At 42.1% G+C, this 21,254-nt stretch overlaps 1 protein-coding gene across 2 annotated transcripts; it reads left to right on the plus strand.

The window, feature by feature from the left end:
• The first annotated feature begins 20 nt into the window (after positions 1-20).
• On the plus strand, positions 21-10,961 carry LOC144693789 (uncharacterized). 2 transcript variants are annotated; one of them, XM_078563821.1, is made up of 4 exons: positions 21-524; positions 4,796-4,985; positions 5,699-6,614; positions 10,675-10,961. In XM_078563821.1, the coding sequence occupies exons 1-4, from the start codon at positions 454-456 to the stop codon at positions 10,788-10,790; spliced, it is 1,293 nt and encodes a 430-aa protein (XP_078419947.1). In that variant the 5' UTR covers positions 21-453; the 3' UTR covers positions 10,791-10,961. The 2 variants fall into 2 exon arrangements, with proteins under 2 accessions (XP_078419947.1, XP_078419948.1); XM_078563822.1 differs by lacking the exon at positions 21-524 and adding an exon at positions 1,077-1,127.
• Positions 10,962-21,254: the final 10,293 nt, after the last annotated feature.

A 21,254-nucleotide genomic window follows, 5' to 3' on the forward strand; every position in this document is an offset into this window, starting at 1 on the left:
GGGGGGAAGGAGGGCAGGATGCTGGGAGTTGTAGTTTTCGTGGGTGTGGCAATTTTGGCAAGTGACAGGCCGCGGGTGCAACAGAAAGACAACATGGCTCAGCAAGTGGTAAAACCCGGGCACTAAAATAAAAGGTTGAATTTCATTAGGAATCGGTGCTGTTGGTGGAGACAAGGTTACTGCGGGTTAATGCACCTCAATCCTGAAGGCCTCCTCTCGTTTGGGGCGGCAACCAAAGGATAACTGAAGGATTTTTAACTGTAAATAAAGGCGACCGTATTTCTGATGAAACATTGCCCTTCATGCGAGGCCTGCGATAGAATGCGAATGTTTTGTATCCTTCCTCCAGAATTCGAATCCAGGGGCCGGATTCCAAGTGACGTCACCGCCAGCCGGCCGCCATCTTTCTGACAGGCAGAAGGAGCGGCGACTGCTGGCGGCCGAACCTGGAAGATGCCAGTCTCCTGCAGCGCACTGGACTGCAAGAACCGCTTCAAGAAAGGGAGCGGTATAACTTTCCACAGGTACCTTGCCACACTGCTAGGAGGTCAACTTTCCCTTTCAAAATAATCACTCTGAAAAGATTCTAACTTCAGTTCTCTTGCGTGAGAATGTGCAAGAGCGCATTTCTTTTCTCCAGGGCAGGGACAGTATCATCACGGTGACGGTGGCGATTTTAAATCATTCACCTCACTCAGTTCGTGCGCGACAGCCTCTCTCCAAAGCGGTCACTCCAATCGATACGCTGCTGCTCTCATGTTTATGCTCCGCCTCGTTGGATATTTTGTATACGTTGCTATCTGCGATTTAATTTCACAGCGTTTCCTGCAGTTTAAAACAAGTTTACCAAGACACTTTACAATGGGGTGTGAAATCTGACGTTTGGAAGACGCTTCTTTTTATTCTTTTCAATTTTTTTTGTGCTACAACCTTACACTCCCTTCTTTAGTAGACGGATGGTACAGTCTGTATACGGTAGTCTGTATTGGCCAACATGGCTTCAATCATTATTCCTGCTAGTTTCTGTTACCGTTTCATAAATATATTTTCTTAACTAGCTCAAATAAAGAAGATGACCTTTCAAGGGGTTTCAGAAAATGACCCACACTCAAATAAGAATTGCATGAGTAAGCCTTTCGCTTTTAGTCAGTAGTTTATTGGCTATGAATTGTTGGCCTGTTGTTGTTAGTGATCTTGCTAAATACTATGTACAGTGGTGATGCCAAGCACGTGTAGCCTTGTGCTAGACAAGGGTTGCAATCGGATGACATTATAGCAATCGCAATAACAAGAAACTCGTCAAGTTTTGAGAGGCTTTCTTGTGTCAGAAACAGCCTGGTTACATAACAAATCTTGAGATTAGAGTCATATAGGACTGGAAGGTTTCTCTCTCCACAGGTGCTGCCAGACCGACTGAGTTTTTCCAGCACTTTGTGTTTTTATTATCTTGAGATTAGGAACTGGATTGTTATGTAGTGGATGTGTTGAGCTGACTGTATACTTGATAGGTAATAAATATATTCGAGGTAGTGATGGAAATGTGGGAAATTATGGCTTGTGGTTCAGTTATGTTTTGGACTGGTGGGAGAAATACACTATGTAGCTGGCACCACAAGTTAAGTGTTTCAGGCACAAGGGAATTATGCTGGCTGTAACCAGCCAATTGAATAGATCAGCATCTTTGTGCTGCTGGTTTGCTTTGTTTCTATGACCTTATGAGTGGTGTCATTGGTCATTGTTATTCCTGGAATGTCTAGTTGATGAGCCCAATCAGTGGGGAGATTATCTTTTGCACTTGGATCTTCTGCTCCAGTGAATCTACTTTGTACACTGGTGTAATAAACTTGGATTGCTGGACAGGTTTCTTACTTGAAACAGTTAACTTGTAGAAGCTACATGCTTGAACCAGGTCCACAACTAGAAAGCTCTACCCCCTAAGTTTACCCGCGCCTAGGACTGATTCATCAGTACAATCACGTGACCCCTAAAACAGTAGGAAAGGTTTTATTTACAATCACTACATTCCTCCCCCTTTTAATTTTTTTTAATGTTTCTTATTTCCAAGAATATCTTAATCCACAGCACATACATATATACATAGGTCATGTGATTATAGATTAAGTCTTTGTGTAGCCTAACCCAGACCCACTCCAACGGATGCAATGGAGCTGAAACAGGCAACTTCTGTTGTTGCTGACACTGGAGACAGTGTTTAACCATTTTTTCTATATCACTGTCTATACCTGGCCGCCGGACGTAGCTTTACACAAGCATCTTCATCTTCGATATGCCTGGATGCATACTGTGAAGCTCTGTCAAGAGTGTTCTTTTCCTTGCGAAGGGGCAAAGACTCTTGTTCCTCACAACAAGATTCGATCTTGACAACTTCACTCAGTTTTACGGGCGTAGAATGGTCTTATCTCTTCAGAGATTGGTGCATTCCACCACCCTTACAGAACCTGCAAGGATAAAATTGGTTCCCAGTTTGTTCAATTCTTTTTTTGCTTCGCACAGACTGGCAAAGAGTCCAGGAAATTCAACACAAGTACAACTTCTTGTGGCACTGGAGCATATACAATGCTATCTGGCAATGGAAGACTTCTGAGGGCATCTGCATTTGCTATATGCACGCCCAGATGGTGCATAAAGGTGTACTCATATGCTGACAAAATCAAGGCCCATCATAGAATTCTGGCACAGTGTGTCAGTGGAATTGCTTTATCTTCACTAGATAAACCCATTAGTGGCTTATGATCGGACACTATGGTGAAATATCAACTATGCAAATACTAATGGAATTTCTTTACTCCAAATATTACTGATAACCCTTCGTTTTCAAGTTGTGAATAACCCTTCTCGGCTGCGGAGAAGGTTCTGGAGACACAGCCTATTGGCCTTTCGGAACCATCTTCCATCCTGTGTGACAACACCATTCCCGGCAGGGAGGTGCATCACAGATTAGAATTAATTCCTTTGATGGGTCATAATGTGCTAGTAGACATAAGGAGTGTAATAGCTTCTTGACTTTTATGAAGGCTTCTTCTTGTTGCACCTTCCATGACCATCAATGGTTCTTTTTCAATAATAAGTGTAAAGGGGTGAACACTGTTGACAAGTTTGGCAAGAAGCAACCGTAATAATTTATCATGTGCAAAAAAGACTTGAGTTCAGTGACATTGGTAGGACATTGGAGGGGGCCTCGTTGATTGCCCTGACTTTCTCCTTTACTGATGCAACCCCTGGGCACCCACACGATGACCCAAGTATGTGACTTCAGTCACTAGAAAAGTACACTTCTCTTTCTTCAATTGTACACCAGCTTAAAACCTCTTCTAGGTTGGCCAAATGTTCGGCTTCCGTTGATCCTGTGATCAGGACGTCAACCAAGTACACTACGACTCGGAAGTCCTTGCAGTAGGCTTTCCATGGTCCTTTGGAAAATCTCACAGGCAGATGATACACCAAAGGGTAGGTATGTATATTGGTACAGGCCCTTGTGTGTGTTGGTGGTTACATACCCTCTTGATGTGCTATCCAGCTCTAGTTGGTATGCATAGCTCATGTCCATTTTGGTGTAGGATTTTCCTCCAGTTAGCTTAGCGTACAAATCTTCAATCCTCAGGATAGGATATTTATCTAATTTAGCAGCCTTGTTCACAGTTAATTTGTAGTCTCTGCAAACGCAAATAGTTTGATCTGGTTTCATCGCAGGGTGCCCCACCATTCTGAAAATTGAACTGGCTGGATTACGCTTAGCTTTTCTAAGCAGCACACTTCAGTATCCACCTTCTCCTTTAGGGCGTGAGGCACAAGTCTGGCTTTAAAGAACCGGGGTAACAGGGAAGGCAAATAGGATGTTGACCTTTATTTCAAAGGGAATGGAGTATAAAAATAGGGAAGTCTTGCTAAAACTATGTAAGGCACTAGTTAGACCACACCTAGCATACTGTGAACAGTTTTTGTCCCCTTATCTAAGGAAAGATATACTGGCATTGGAGGCAATCCAGAGAAAGTTCACTAGGTTGATCCTGGGTATGGAGGGATTTTCTTATGAGAGGTTGAGTAGGTCGGGTCTGTACTCATTGGAGTTTAGAAGAATGAGAGGCGACCTTATTGAAACATATAACATGTCATTGAGTGCATCTCCGAAGTCGCAGTGCTCAGTCAACTGTTTTAACTTCGCATTACAAGTTGCGATTGACTCACCTGGGGCCCTTATTCATAATCTCTCCACAATCATTTTTGGTTTCGGCTGAAAATGTGTCTTTACAAGGTCTACCAGCTCGTCAAAAGATTTAGAATTGGATGCGTTCAGGGCTGTCAGACTACAGATGAGGTTATATCCTTAAGTGTTGTATCCTATTTTTGAGGATCTGTTTATTTTCACATCCAAAAAGTTGCAGAGCTGGGTAATCCAATTTTTATCAGTTAAAACCCAACTGTGAGCAGGCTATTGAGTAGGATGATCAGCCATGATCATAATGAATGGCGGAGCAGGCTTGAAGGGCCGAATGGCCTACTCCTGCTCCTAGTTTCTATGTTTCTATTCTATAAAATAATCTAACTGCTCAAACTCATTTAATTATCAAGTGTGGTGTTTTAAGATATCTTAGCAGAATGGAGCAGTTGCAGACAGTCAGTTTAGCCCAGAGTTGCGAGCAGATGCTTTGACTGATAAGCACGCATCTCAAATTAATAAATATAAAAATCTGAAAATGTTATTTAGGATGTTTGCAGTTTCAGTAAGTTGTGTTGAATCCCTAATTCTATTTTATTTTGGATTCTGTCGACATAGATTTCCTATTTCAAGGCCTGACCTCATGGCAAAATGGCTGAAAGCTGTAGCACGGGAAAACTGGATGCCATCACCAAGAGCAACTCTCTGTAGTGACCACTTCACAAAAGATTGTTTTGAGGAAAGGAATGATAGAAGGCATTTAAAATTCTCTTCCATTCCAACCATATTTCCACCTCCGAAAAACAAGGTACAGTTTCAACCATTATTGTGCCTGTCGTTTACTTTAGTAAATCAGTTTTGATGACTTCTTGATTAAAACTTAAATTTTTGCCCTAAGCGATCACAAGTATGTTGTCTGTTGGAGGGGGTAATCATATACACTTTTTGTAAGAACTTTTCCCATTACATATCAAATAACCCAAATCTTGAATGCTTTAGATAGCAACAACTTAAGATGTAATTGGTTGAATTAAGTAGCTACCAGAGTCTTAGTGCATTGATTAAAAACTGTTGAGAAAGTATCATCCAAAGCACAAACTCTATGGTACACTTTGAACTGGTGCGCCATTATTTACTGTCAGTCCCTCAGAAGAAATGTAGGCAGTATTTTGTGTGGGAATACTAAATTGTGATGCTTTTACTGACTGTTGGAGTCAAGACTGTCAGTGAGGAGTTCTTTTGAAGAATACATTACAGGGGTTTTTTGCAATGAGTACAGATTTTGACTTGGGATTTGTTTTGTGGTGGGGAGGTGCGGGGGTGGATTTAGGGGGACACAATGGAAGGGGCTTGATTTATTCTAAAAATGGCCATTTTAAATGGCCCCTGTAGTTTCTTGTACCACTGGGTAAATTGAGTAAATTCAAATTATCTCATAGATGGTAAAATGCAATGAAAAATGTATTCAGTTTTTTTTATACAAGTAACAGAATTCAAACATTAAGTTTATCTATTTTGCAGAATACAAGCTCCCGAAGGCTACATAAGGCAAAAGCTTCTGGTGAACATTATAAGAGAACCTCGGAGGTCCAGATGTCGCATTTGCCACCGCAAGCTGATTCAGTTGATGAAGCATTTCACCAGCCAACTGAGCCAGCAAAAATCACAGAGTTACAGTCTACTTTAACTACAGAGACTCTTAATACAGGGAGACTAGCTCAACTAGCAGCTGCAGCAGTCCTGAATTTAGCAGAATTTTCTCAAGTATTGGAAGTTCCTCTAAAACCTGAAGCAGAGACTTCAGAAGTCCTCACTCTGTTTAACTGCAGTACACAAACTCAAACATGTACAACAGATGCAAAGATGGAATCAGTTTCAAGTGGGTTTATAACAGTTCATTCAGAGGAACAATCTCAAGATTCAGCTGCAGCTCTGTGTTCAGATGCCTTCCATTGGACAGCCAATGTACCTGAAGTACTATCGGATACATCTACTGCACTCGTGAGTTCAGTGGATGTACCTACAGTGTCTGCTAGTATTTTGCCCTGTTTATTTACAACATCTACAGATTTAACATCTGAGCAAGTAACAATATCGGAAGAAACTACTTGGATATCTACAGAAGTGCTTATCCCAGAAACAGAAACCCATCTATCGACTCGAGTCCTGGCTTCTGAAGAAGTGCAATGTTCCTCTGAGACTGTGCTTTCTTCTCCTGATGATCAAGATTTGTCAGGAATGACATTTCCCCAGGATCACAGTTACTTTATGAGTCCTTGTCCAGATATCATCAGGAGAACTCTAGAAAAGAAGCTTGCATGGGAAAGAAAGAAGAATGAAGAACATAGGCAAAAATTCAGAGTACTCCAGCAAAAACTGAAAAGAAAAGAGCAGAAAATTGACAGTCTCACTAGAATTATCAACCAGCTGAGAGAAAGTAAGACTGATGATCTGTAGAACAGTAATGTCTGGTAATAAGAAGAGGGAAGCTATTTGTACATGTTGCCCAGTTGCAGAATCTGAAAGTTATATGTTATTGCAACTTTTGAACAGCAGAGGTGGATGAAATTTTCATTCCCCTTTAGCTGTTGAAATGTATAGTCAAGTCATCATTCAGTAATATTCGCTGGCATCTGTTGAAGTTGGGTTTGGTCTCTATTTATACTGCAATGGTAGTATTGCTGCAAAATGATTCTAAAGATATAGCATTAGTGTGCAACCAGGGCTTGATCGTACTTTAGCAACATGTCTTTGAAGACACTACACAGGATTTTATTCCAGTGAATTGTATAACCTGGTTTTGAACAGTGCTTGTGGTGCTGGGGAGGCCAGGTGGGAGTTCTATTTGATATTGAATTGAATCTGTATGATCCCTAGGACACTTTTTGAACTTGCCAAGAGTGTATTTATATTATGAGAATGAAGAGACTCTCACTCCTGTTCTATAAAAATCTAAATTTTAGTTGCTGGGAGCAGAGTTTTTCACACCTGCAAAATTCTAAATCACACCTATCAGGCAGTATCAGCAAGCTATTATTTGGATGGAAACAGTTGTGCAGCTACTGGTCTCAGGCTGATAGCTACAATATAAATTTACCACTCGTGTCTCAATGAGTTTGTGATAGCCCTTTGCTTCTGAAGAAATGCATTCAAGTAGTACCTGCTTTGAGGCTGTTAGGAGTATAAGCATTTTAGAAAAAGGCTGTTATGTTCAATGAACTTGTCTCTTTTGCACAGAGCTACCCCTAATCCTCAGGAAATGTATTTAATCTATTTACTTCAGTGGCCTTCCTTCCAATCCCCTTACACTTTGCCCAAATTCCTCATTTTAAGTTTGTGTTCCTGCTTTGTGAAGCCTTTTCCATAATGACTAATTTGCCTGAATCATTGTTCGCCAGTTCCCTTTCATAATTGCTTCCGCCACTGAAGGTGAGCAGAGGTAATGTTTTTGCATCTGGTCTGTTTGGCGGTAAACAATATATCTCAAAAGCTAATGGACGTATTTCAACAAAACTTGGTTAGGCTATGGCCCGAGGAAGAACTGATTAGTTTTTGGGAAAGATTCAGATCCTGGAATTTTTTAAAGGATCCATTGACATTGATTAGTTCTTGTGTGATTTTTCTCTCTTCTAGCATAAAACAATGTTAGACTTTTTTGATTGACACATGTTTGGACCAGCAAACTGGAGGAATAGCACCTCATCTTCCGACTAGGCACTTTACAGCCTTCCGGACTGAATATTGAATTCAACGACTTTAGATCTTGACTCCCTCCCCCATCCCCACCCCCTTCCCGTTTCTTCCCCCTCCCTTTTGTTTTTTCCAATAATTTATATAGATTTTTCTTTTCCCACCTATTTCCATTATTTCTAAATCTATATCTTTAATACCCTGTCAGTCTTTCCACCCCACCCCCACTAGAGCTGTACCTTGAGTGACCTGCCATCCATTCTTAATTAGCACATTCGTTTAGATAATATCACCACCTTCAACACGTCTTTGTTCCTTTGTCTGTGACATCTTTTGATTATCTGCTCCTATCACTGCTTGCTTGTCCCTACAACCGCTCCCCCCCAACTTCTCTCCCCCCCACCCCCCCACCCCCCACCTTAAACCAGCTTATATTTCACCCCTCTCCTAATATTACTCAGTTCTGTTGAAGGGTCATGAGGACTCGAAACATCAACTCTTTTCTTCTCCACCAATGCTGCCAGACCTGTGAGTTTTTCCAGGTAATTCTGTTTTTGTTTCTTGGACATTTCTTGCTGCAATGTAGGTGTGCTATGCTGCATTTTTAAAATATTAATTAAGTATAACCAAGCATTTTCAGTGGTAGTATTTGATACCCAAACAATTTACAGCTTATAAATTCTGTGAAAAATTCAATGAATGTCAAAAGGACAACTGGAATTCTATGGAAAGTTATGAATGTGTCTTTGAATCTTATGTCCTGTGCCAAGCCTTTTCATCTTTGCAATCTCGCAAGACACTAACCATATGAAAGCAAACAGTACAATAATATCTTATGTTGGAAACAAAATAACCAATCTTTGTCTAGATGAAGACTGAATCTCTACTTCATATGATTGTTTGTGTTGAGTACCAAAAATGACATTTACTATCATTTCCCCTAGAGCAGCAGAGTTTTACTTTGAAGAATGTAACAATGGACCAGACATATATGCTCCCTTAAGCATATCAAAGTGACTTCTGCGTAGAAATTTGATACAGGATCACTTCCAAATTCTTGCTTGGCTACTCATAAACATGCTAGTATACTGAACTATTCAGCCTTGGACATAGTTTATCTTGTGAACTGAGAAACTTTGAATTGGCAATTATTATGCTTAACAATCCATAGAACTACATCTCACATTAGGCTGACAGCTATTAGCTATGATTGCTAGCATTCCTGAGAATGGAACTAATCACAATTGCCAACTTTGGCCCAAAGACTGGCATCAGCTGGATCAGCAGATTTGGAAACTCATGTTAAAGGGAGTCCCACTGAGCCAAAGTGTTTGAGATACTTTTTAAAAATAAAATGAGACGTTCTGGTAACATTTTTTCTGAGAGGGGATTCGTGCCAATACAAAAGCAAACTTAAGCCGCAATCATCTTGTGCAAGTTTTGTTACTGTCTGATTGCTGTAACGCCATGAAGTAAATTATATGCACTAGTTGTGCAAATAATTCACACGCGAACCAAGAACAGCCCCTTCCTCTGTCATTGCAGTATAATTGTGAGCTCTGTACATGCTCATGACCACTGCAATGACACCTTGAATTAATTGAAAATAACAATTAAAGTAATTAATCTCTCCAGGTAAGCATAGCATTATCAAATGATCAAGTCTTGTAAATTATTTACAACAGAAACCAAGTTTCATGTAAACATTGAATTGTGACTGCATTGCAAATTTATGCAACATTACAAATTGCAATAGCATATCATGGGTGGAAGTTTTAACACTATTTCGTACATTGTTCAGAAGTCTTGAAGGAGGATACTCTAGTGCGTAATGTACCAGCCATTCTAGTCTGAAGGTAATAGTATATTCACCATGACTATCCATGCAAGCAGTACCTTCATGTGCATAACTTAAGTTGATGAATTATAATCAGAACTAAACACTGTAACAAATTCCGCAGCAAAAATCAGGTCAAAGAAACTTCAACTCCATGAAATTGGGTACTCCTAGCAACGTGGATCTGCTAAAGATACCTTCTAAAATACAATGGCCACAGTCACCCTGTTAAGTGCTCTGTGTATCATTCTTTTACAGGAATTGACTCACACTGCCCTCTATCTCATTTGTGGGTTAATATAAACCTCTTATGACCTGAACTGGATATTTGTGTTTTCCACATGTGAACTTCTTTGATCCTTCAAACATAGACTGAACCAACACTTGGTGTGATGAGACTAGACTGTAAAATAAATATTTTATTTAACAGTAAGGTGAATATACTGTACACCATTTATAATCACAATCACTTGATTTAATCTATTCTATTTATTTCCATGTAATAATACAAAATAGCCTTCTCTCAACAGTTGCTTGTCTTACTTAAACAGTGACATCCAATATTTCTGACCTCTGGCTCCATGAAAGCCTTTTCAGCTTTCTCTGTGTTTGCCTGTGCAGCATTCTCTTTCAGAAAGTATCTGTACCAGCCTCTATATTCTATTTTTCCATTCACAATTAAAAAGGGGAATAAGACTTTAATACATTGCATATATCATATCTTTTGATTGAGACAAATAACAAATGGCATTTTATTTGCAGCCTGAGCAGCAGGCTAGGTCATTAGCACCTTCACTAGCGCTTTGTTGCTCAGCAATTTTTAAACTTGTCTCAGTACACAATCCTTTAACTTCCTCCCCCCACCCCCCCCAAGTCCGTTTTGTGGGAAAATCACTACCCCAATCCCAAAACATAACTTTCCTGCTAAATATACCTAGATGCCTGACATGTATACTTTTTGTACTCTTAGAGCATGATGAACATGAAAAAGAAGAATTGGACCAAACACAGCAATGTCACTGTACTGGAGGAGTTTCTGCAGAACATGTGGCTGTAGGAGCAGACAGTCGGTGGCCGTGTGTCTAAAAAGACAGATGTCAGTCTGTACTTCATTGACAAAGGAAACGCTTAGAAAGATCTTCTCCTCTATAAAGGAAAATTGGAACCTCTGCAGGTTAACCTAATTCTAGATTACAACATGAACATGTTTTGCTCAGTTGCTAATCACAACAATAAAACCTATTATATGTTCTGATATTTAATTGCGAATTGTTTTATTTATATCTAGAACACTTTAGATAAGTGTAAATTTTAGTTCAACGTCAATCAGTGCTGTTCATGGCTTTCTCCGTCAAAAAGGAAGGAATGTATAAAGTAATTATGGATTTGGGTTGCGCTCTGTCAGATTTTGTGAGCACAGAATAGTGTAAGTACAGGTCAGAGGAGCAGTTGCCTCCATGTTGGCTCAGGTGCTGCACACCCTTGTGTTGCAATTGGGCAAACCTGGGAATACAGGTAGGTTTGGGTGCTTACAGTCTATAAGGTGCTTTTTGGGATGTACAGAACTTTTGCACTTTTGGCACAAGCGAGAGAAAGATTTGACAACAGGAGAATGCAGTGACACCCTTATTATTTCCTGTGCATATCTTAATGGAATAATTATATCAAGCATCTTCAGATAGTTGGACAATACTTTAGTTTCACACTGGTTGCAGGAGAACTAATTTAAAACTTTAAAATGTTTCCAAGTTATATTATTTGGGATTTTTAATTTTAAACTGCAAGGAGAGTTACTCCTAGACATTTGGCCTGTTTCTTAATTTCGGCAGGTAGGCCTGGGGTGAAAAATAGACACTTTTTTCCCTAATATTTCGGTCCCACTACTACCATGTTCATGCTGAACATCAGGGTGATAGACAAAAATCATCCCATGGTTTCTGATATTTACTGCTGTCCTGCTACAATCTAAATATTGAAGTGGTTGCTCTATTGCTGTCATATAGGGGAGAATTTTCTCCCCATCAAGGGGGTTTGTGCGGGGGTGGGCATGTGCGCCACCATATTATGTGTACGGGCCAATTAAGGCCTGCCCAGCGTGATGCGCACCCGGAAGCGCTGAGCACTCCCTGTGGTGGTGGTGGTGGTGGTGGGGGGGTGGCGGGTGTGTGCGGAGAGGGGGTTCCCCTGAGTCAGCAGTGCGCTGTTCCGCGTAAGAGCGCAGAAATCTCCCTGAGGCACAGAAGAGCCTCAGGGAGATAAGTTTAAAGCGTAGAAAGCTTAATAAAGTGGTGGAAATTTTTTTATGACATCCCCTCATGTGAAGCTGTCACGTGAGCTGGGACATGTGCATTAATTCTATTGAAGCTTCTTGTGAAAATTTAAAATCATTCATGAAACCTCATCCCGCCCATGGATGAGGTTCCATGAAAAATACGAAGGCCGCCTGGGCTCTTCGCCTGCCCGCCAACCTTAAGGTTGGACGTGCAGCTCCATTAATTATTTGAATTGAAAGTTCAATAGCCTTAATAAGCCTTTGACAGTTCGGCAGGCACACAACCGAGTCAGCTGCGCGCCTGCCGAACTGAAAACCTAAATGACGCGCGGTGACGTCGTGATGCAGGCCCAATGTCACCCTGCATAACTTTACGCCTCGGCGAGCCGAAAATTCTCCCCATATTACACAACAAACAGTAAACACGCACAAATTATTGGTAAGTAAAGATGCATGACCTCACAGGTACCATATTTTAAGACTTTTCTATGACTCCACACAATGCAAGATGCATATTTTACCTTGCCAAAGTTCTATCAATTATTTGCATATATTTTGCTTTATTCACAGTGCTGATTTGATTTTTTTTTAAATTAAGTATAACAGAGTAATTTTTTTTACGTCACTAGGAATACTTAGATAAAAGCTACAAGCAATTAAAATGTACACAGGGAAGCTTGTTCCAGGGAACAAAATCTGTTGCTATTAAAGAAACTGTGTGAAAGCTATGGGAGCAAGAAAGAGTAGGTGAGTTTGGGGAGGAAAACAAGCCCTGAAGAATAACAGCTAATGAGATGAATTTGGGGGGAGCAGTTGTGGGAAGTCTTAAGAATCTTCTCTTGAAGTCCCCGTCATCACAGATGCCAGTCTTCAGCCAATTTGCTTCACTCTGTGTGTTATCAAGAAGTGGCTGAAGGCACTGGATACAGCAAAGGCTATTGAGTCTGACAACATCCTGGTGTAGTACTGAAGACTTGTGCTTCAGAACTAACTATGCCCTTAGTCAAGCTGTTCCGGACATCTACAACACAGGCACCTACCTGCCAATGTGGAAAATTGCTCAGTTATATCCTGTCCACAAAAAACAGGACAAATTCAATCTGGCCAATTACCACCCCGTCAGTCTACTCTCAATCATAAGCAAACTGATGGAAGGTGTCATTGACAGTGCTATCAAGCAGCACTTAGTTGGCAACAATCTGCTCACTGATGCTTAGTTTGTGTTCCAACAGGGCCACTCAGCTCCAGACTTCATTACAGCCTTGATTCAAACATAGCCAAAGGCACTGAATATCAGAGGTGAGGTGAGAGTGACTGCTCTTGACATGAAGGCAGCATTTGACCAAATGTGGCATCAAGGAGCCTTAACAAAATTGAAGTCAGTGGGAATCAGGGAGAAAACTCTCCACTGATTGGACTCATACCTAGCAGAAAGGAAAATGGCTGTGGTTGTTGGAAGTCAGTTACCTCAGCCCAGGACATCATTGCAGGAGTTCCTCAGGGTAGTGCCCTAGGCCCAACCATCTTCAGCTGCTTCATCTGACCTTCCCTCCCTCGTAAAGCCAGAAGTGGGGATGTCTACTGATGATAGCACAGTATTCAATACCATTTGCAACTCCTCAGATACAGAAGTAATCTGTGCCTACATGCAGCAATACCTGGACACCATTCAATGGGAAGCAACACTTTTGCACAAAAGTGCCAGGCAATGCCATCTCCAAAAATATAGAATCCAATCATCTCCTCTTGACGTTCAACAGCATTATTATCACTGAATATTCCACCACCGACATCCTGGGGGATCATGTTGTCCAGAAGGAGGGGGGTGAACGTAGTCGGGAGGTGAGGGAGTTTAGGACTGTCAGTGGGGTGAGGCCATACAGTTCCAGAGGTTGACAGCTCCATTTAAAACAATGTAAATCAATGAACTGAAAACAGACCTTAAGGGCGTGTCTTCAGTTCATGACAAAAAAGGGAATGTGGTTCTGCTGGAATTACTCAGACAATTTGCTTCCCAGCTCAGCTGGAGCCGGTATCGGAAGATGCAAAGGCTCCAGTGTAAAATGGTATTGGGCAGATTAAATCACAGTCATTGTTGGGCATTCCCTCTCTGACGCTGACCAAAAGATCTGAGCCAATAGCCAAGACCTTGCATTCCCATAGAGGCAAGCCCTGAGAAGCTTGCCACTACTGAGGGTTACAACGACACTCTTCCGGGGACCCACTTCTGTTCAAATCTGGAAACTGTGATGCGCCTGTGATGCTAATGGTTCCACCAAGACCTGTCATGTAGGAACACCAGATTTTACGTTCATTTTTTTAGGTTGCTCCTAGCAGACCGGCTTAGGTGCGCATCCCTTTAAATCAATAAGAATATTAAAACACTTTTCTATCATGGGAGTGGGCGTTGCTGACAAGACCAGCATTTTTTCCCCATCCCTATTTTCCCTTGAACTGAGTGGCTTGCTGGGCCAATTCAGAGGGCAATTAAGAGTCAACCACATTGCTGTGGGTCTGGAGTCACATGTAGGCCAGACCAGGGAAGGATGGCAGATTTCCTTCCCTAAAGCGGCATTAGTGAACCAGATGGATTTTTACAACAATGATGATAGTTTCATGGTCACCATTTTATATTCCAGATTTATTAATTGAATTTAAATTCCACCAACTGTTGAGGTGGAATTTGAACCCATGTCCCCAGAACATTAGCCTGGGTCTCTGGATTACTAGTCCACTGACATTACTACTATGTCACCATATACCCCATTTACTCACCTTTACTCACCAGTGGCAATTACTCCAATGAGTTCATCCACATTACCCAATCTAAAGGGCAAAAGACTAGAACAGCACAAAAAATGTTCAAGTGTGATAACATTCACAGCTATTTTAAAATGTGACAGTAAATTCTGCTCATGAAATCACGTAGTAACCTCAGCGCCTGTCCCTCCAAACTCTTGGATCCCTGCCACACCCCCAGCAACCCCCTGGCTCCGGTCCCCATGGTATCCCCAGTTCCTCACCTCCCCTGGTTCTTTTCTGCCCCCTCCGTGACTTCCTCCACCCCCAATACCCCAGACTTTGCTCCACACAACCCCTCCCTAGGCTCCTCAGTTCTGCTGATGCTGAAAGAAGCACTTGATGGAAGGGAAAATACCTCTGCTTTGCCACTGACTGCAAGATTCTAGCCAGTATGTTACAAACCTTACATCTATGTGCACTTCATCATTTTTGTTCCATAGCAATTCCTAAGTCCTCAGTCATAATGGAAACCACCCTTGTGAAGTAGCCACACTTCAAAATAGGAACCAAATGCCATCTGTGCACCATAATTCAATATATTTCATCTTCACTAGAATTCGCCATTGGTATCTCCATTCATCACATTATCTAGGCATCTGTGGTGGTTTTCTGATGCTGTTCCCTGGCCTTAGTCTTTGTCTTGGCTTTGGAGTGTTTTCTCATAAATATGGAACACAAGTGGGCAGAGGACTGATACCTACTACATTGGGCCCAAGTCTGGAGGATAATCTGATACCAAGAGTTGATGAGGGGGAGCCAGTAGATGTTTATTTGGACTTTCAGAAGGCTTTCGACAAAGTCCCAGATAAGAGATTAGCTTGTAAAATTAAAGCACACAGAATAGGGGGTGGTGTATTGAGAAGGATAGAAAACTGGTTGGCAGACAGGAAACAAAGAGTAGGAATAAACGGGTCTTTTTCCGAATGGCAGGCAGTGACTAGTGGGGTACCGCAGGGATCGGTGCTGGGACCCCAGTTATTCACAATATATATTAATGATTTAGATGAGGGAGCTAAATGTAATATCTCCAAATTTGTAGATGACACAAAGCTGGGTGGGAGGGTGAGCTGTGAGGAGGATGCAGAGATGCTTCGGGGTGATCTGGACAAGCTGAGTGAGTGAGCAAATGCATGGCAGATGCAATATAATGTGGTTAAATGTGAGGTTATCCACTTCGGTAGCAAAAACAGGAAGGCAGATTATTATCTGAATGGCTATAAATTGAGAGATGGAAATGTGCACCAAGACCTGGGTGCCCTTGTACACCAGTCATTGAAGGTAAGCAAAACAAAAACAGAATTACCTGGAAAAACTCAGCAGGTCTGGCAGCATCGGCGGAGAAGAAAAGAGTTGACGTTTCAAGTCCTCACGACCCTTCAGCAGAACTGAGTAAAGTTAGGAGAGGGGTGAAATATAAGATGGTTTAAGGTGGGAGGTGGGGGGTGGGGAGGGGGGAGAGAAGTTGTGGGGGGGGGTGGGTGGTTGTAGGGACAAGCAAGCAGTGATAGGAGCAGATAATCAAAAGATGTCACAGACAAAGGAACAAAGACGTGTTAAAGGTGGTGATATTATCTAAGAGGATGTGCTAATTAAGAATGGATGGCAGGACACTCAAGGTAGAGCTCTAGTGGGGGTGGGGTGGAAAGACTGACAGGGCATTACAGGCATAGATTTAAAAATAATGGAAACAGGTGGGAAAAGAAAAATCTATGTAAATTATTGGAAAAAACAAAAGGAAGGGGGAAGAAACGAAAAGGGGGTGGCGATGGAGGAGGGAGTTCAAGATCTAAAGTTGTTGAATTCAATATTCAGTCCGGAAGGCTGTAAAGTGCCTAGTCGGAAAATGAGGTGCTGTTCCTCTAGTTTGCGTTGGGCTTCACAGGAACAGTGCAGCAAGCCAAGGACAGACATGTGGGCAAGAGAGCAGGGTGGAGTGTTAAAATGGCAAGCGACAGGGAGGTTTGGGTCTTTCTTGCGGACAGACCGCAGGTGTTCTGCAAAGTGGTCGCCCAGTTTACGTTTGGTCTCTCCAATGTAGAGGAGACCGCATTGGGAGCAACGAATGCAGTAGACTAAGTTAGGGGAAATGCAAGTGAAATGCTGCTTCACTTGATATGAGTGTTTGGGCCCTTGGACGGTGAGGAGAGAGGAAGTGAAGGGGCAGGTGTTGCATCTTCTGCGTGGGCATGGGGAGGTGCCATAGGTGGGGGTTGAGAAGTAGGGGGTGATGGAGGAGTGGACCAGGGTGTCCCAGAGGGGACGATCCCTATGGAATGCTGCCGGGGGGGTGAAGGGAAGATGTGTTTGGTGGTGGCATCATGCTGGAGTTGGCGGAAACAAGTTAAACATACACACATGGCTACAAATTACTACTATCATAACTTTTAACAAATTCCCAACCTATCTTCATTAAGGCAACAACAACTGGCTTTAATCCAATTAAGACACACCCACAGACTAAATCTCTATTTGAAAAAAAATAATTTCCAATAACATTATAGACATTAATAGCTTCATGGCACTTGTTCAAAGAAGGGTGTAAAGGTAAGCCCAGTCAGTCAGTCAGTTCAATGGTGGGGAAGCTTTTAGAAACAATAATTCTGACAAAATTAATAGTCACTTGAGCAAATGCGGGTTAATTAAGGAAAGCCAGCGTGGATTTGTTAAGGGAAAATTGTGCTTAACTAACTTGCTTGAGTTTTTTGATGAGGTAACAGAGAGGGTTGATGAGGGTAATGCTGTGGATGTGGTGTACATGGACTTCCAAAAGGCATTTGATAAACAGGTGCACAACAGACTTGTGAGCAAAACCAGAGCCCCCATGGACTAAGGAGCAGTCACAACGTGGATATCAAATTTCTCAAGTGACAGGAAACAAAGACTAGTGGTGAACAGTTGTTTTTCGGACTGCAGGAAGGTTTATTGTGGAATTCCTCAGGGATCAGTATTAGGACATCTGCTCTTCCCGATATATATTAATGACCTAGACCTTGATGTATAAGACACAATTTCAAAATTTGCACATGATATGAAACTTGAAAGTATTGTGAACAATGAGGATAGTGTCGAACATCAAAAGGACATATACAGATTGGTAGAATGGGCAGATAAGCGGCAGGTAAAATGTAATGCAGAGAAGTGTGAAGTCATTCATTTTGGTAAGAAAAACAAAGAGAAGTAATATAAAATAAAGGGCACAATTCTAAAGGGGGGTTACAGGAGCAGAGGGATCTGGGTGTATATGTGCATAAATCATTCAAGGTGGCAAGACAGGTTGAGAAAGCGGTTCATAAAACATACAGCTTCCTGGGCTTTATCAATAGGGACATAGAGTACAAAAGTGAGGAAGTCATGTTAAACCTGTATAAAACACTGGGTTAGCCTCAAGTGAAATATTATGTCCAGTTCTGGCCAGTGAAGTATTATGTCCAGTTCTTTAGGAAGGTTATGAAGACATTAGAGAGGGTTAGAAAAGATTCATGAGATTGGTCCCAGGGATAAGGAACTTCAGTTATATAGACGTTGAATAAGTTGGTACTTTTCTCCTTGGAGAAGAGAAAGTTGAGACGAGATATGATAGAGGTATTCAATATCATGAGGGTCTGTACAGAGTGGATAGGAAGAAATTATTCCCATTGGTGGAAGGATCAAAAACACAAGAGAGCACAGATTTAAGGTAGATAGCAAAAGAGGAAAAACTTGAAGAAAAACTTTTCATGTAGCAAGTGGTTAGGATCTGGAATGCACTTCTTGAAAGTACGCTGGTGGCAGGTTTAATCAAGCCTTTCAAAAGGGAGTAGGATCATTACCTGAAAATGAATTTTTTTCATGGCTGTGAGGAAAAGGAAGGGGAGAGGCACAAGGTGAATTTTTAAAAATTCATTCACGGGATGTGGGCTTCACTGGCTGGGCCAGCATTTATTGCCCATCCCCGGTTGCCCTTGAGAAGGTGGTGGTGAGCTGCTTTCTTGAAAACTGCAGTCCCTGTGGTGTAGGTACATCCACAGTGCTGTTAGGAAGGGAGTTCCAGGATTTTGACCCAGTGACAGTGAAGGAACGGCAGTATATTTCCAAGTCAGGATGGTGAGTGACTTGGAGGGGAACTTCCAGGTGATGGTGTTCTGATCTATCTACTGCCCTTATCCTTCTAGACGGTGGTGCTCGTGGGTTTGGAAGGTGTTGTCGAAGGAGTCTTGGTGAATTCCTGCAGTGCAGCTTGTAGATGGTACACACTGCTGCTACTGTGCGTCGGTGGTGGAGGGAGTGAATGTTTGTTGATGTGGTGTCAATCAAGCGGGCTGCTTTGTCCTCGATGGTGTCAAGTTTCTTGAGTGTTGTGGGAGCTGTACTCATCCAGGCAAGTGAGGAGTATTCCATCACACTCCTGACTTGTGCTTCGTAAATGGTGGACAGGCTTTGGGGAGTCAGGAGGTGAGTTACTTGTCACACAATTCTTAGCCTCTGACCTGCTCTTGTAGCCACAGTATTTATATGTCTAGTCCAGTTCAGTTTCTGGTCAATGGTAACCCCCAGGATGTTGATAGTGCGGGATTAAGTGATGGTAATGCCATTGAACATTAAGGGGCAATGGTTGGATTCTCTCGTTAGAGATGGTCATTGCCTGATGCTTGTGTGGTGCGAATGTTACATGCCACTTGTCAGCCCAAGCCTGGATATTGTCCAGGTCTTGTTGCATGTGGACATGGACTGCTTCAGTATCTGAGGAGTTGTGAATGGTGTTGAACAGTGTGTAATCATCACTGAACATCCCCACTTCTGGCCTTATGATGGAGTGAAGATCATTTATGAAGCAGCTGAAGATGGTTGGGTCGAGGTCATTACTCTGAGGAACTCCTGCAGTGATGTCCTGCAGCTGAGATGACTGACCTCAAACAACCACAAACATCTTCCTTTGTGCTAGGTATGACTCTGACCAGCGGAGAGTTTTCCCCCTGATTACCATTGACTCCAATTTTGCTAGGGCTCCTTGATGCCACACTCCATCAAATCTGGCCTTGATGTCAAGGGCAGTCATTTTCACTTCACCTTGGGAGTTCAGCTCTTTTGTCCATGTTTGAACCAAGGCTGTAATGAAGTCAGGAGCTGAATGGCCCTGGTGAAACCCAAACTGAGTGACAGTGAGCAGGTTATTGTTAAGCAAGTGACGCTTGATAGCACTGTTGATGACCCCTTCCATTACTTTCCTGATGATTGAGAGTAGACTGATGGAGCGGTATTTGGCCGGATTGGATTTGTCCTTCTTTTTGTGGACAGGACATACCTGGGCAATTTTCCACATAGCCGGGTAGATGCCAGTGTTGTAGCTGTATTGGAACAGCCTGGCTAGGGGCGCGGCAAGTTCTGGAGCACAAGTCTTCATTACTATTGCCAGAATATTGTCAGTGCCCATAGCTTTTCAGTATCCAGTGCCTTCAGTTGTTTCTTGATATCACATGGAGTGAATTGAATTGGCTGAAGACTGGCATCTGCGATGCTGGGGACCTCCAAAGGAGGCCGAGTTGGATCATCCACTCGGCGCTTCTCATTGACGATTGCAGCAAGTGCTTCATCCTTATCTTTTGCACTGATGTGCTGGGCTCCCCCATCCTTGAGGATGGGAATATTTGTGGAGTCTCCTCCTCCAGTGAGTTGTTTAATTGTCCACCACCATTCACGACTGAATGTGGCAGGACTGCAGAGCTTAGATCCGATCCGTTGGTTGTGAAGTTGCTTAGCTCTATCTATCACTTACTGCTAATGCTGTTTGGCATGAAAGTAGTCCTGTGTTATAGCTTCAACAGGTTGACACCTCGTTTTTAGGTATGCCTGGTGCAAAAGATAAGGCTTTTGCACCATGCATACCTTCTTCAGAAGACCAGCACAGACCGGAGGTCCCCAGCATCACAGATGCCAGTCTTCAGCCAATTCACTCCACTCCACAGAATTGGCCTTCTCTGGGCTGTAACCGTTCAATCGTTCTGGGTTATATTTACAATATACATTACATGTGAAGAATACGGCCCAGCTGCTGAGTATTCCAACATTGTTTTCCCACCTTTACTTTTCACAATAATATATTTCATTCATAAAATTTATAAAAGTACATTTAATAACAGTTCAAATTTGTCATTACATAAAGTGTGTTATGAATATGAGGTTTATGAGTTGGTTATGTTTTAATACTGTGTTTTTAAATTTGGGGCAAAATGAAGTGGAGTATGTGACTTATTCTGAAGTCTGCCTGACAGCAGATCTGGCTCACATGGCTGTTAAAGATTAAAGTGAGGCCCAGATTGTTTTGCTGGCAAAAGGTGCAAGGTGTTTATACTTGAAGACAAATGACAGCAGCATCTGTGCATACAGTGGTCAGACTGCTAGTCTCCAAGTTCCTGAAAAGGTGTTGAGAATTTTAGGTTGCAAACAGTTATGCTTTAAACTGTCCATTTAGTTCCAAGATAAAGGAGAGTTGGGCACTA

This window comes from Cetorhinus maximus, chromosome 19, assembly GCF_964194155.1.
Source record: "Cetorhinus maximus chromosome 19, sCetMax3.hap1.1, whole genome shotgun sequence".
NCBI classification, from domain to species: Eukaryota; Metazoa; Chordata; class Chondrichthyes; order Lamniformes; family Cetorhinidae; genus Cetorhinus; species Cetorhinus maximus.

Bases quoted from the DNA above. Each gene is read 5' to 3' on its own strand.
- LOC144693789 (XM_078563821.1), top strand. From the start codon at position 454: ATGCCAGTCTCCTGCAGCGCACTGGACTGCAAGAACCGCTTCAAGAAA. The intron at 525-4,795 runs GTACCTTGCCAC...CTGTCGACATAG, and splicing joins AGCGGTATAACTTTCCACAG to ATTTCCTATTTCAAGGCCTG. The intron at 6,615-10,674 runs GTAAGACTGATG...TTGTACTCTTAG, and splicing joins TATCAACCAGCTGAGAGAAA to AGCATGATGAACATGAAAAA.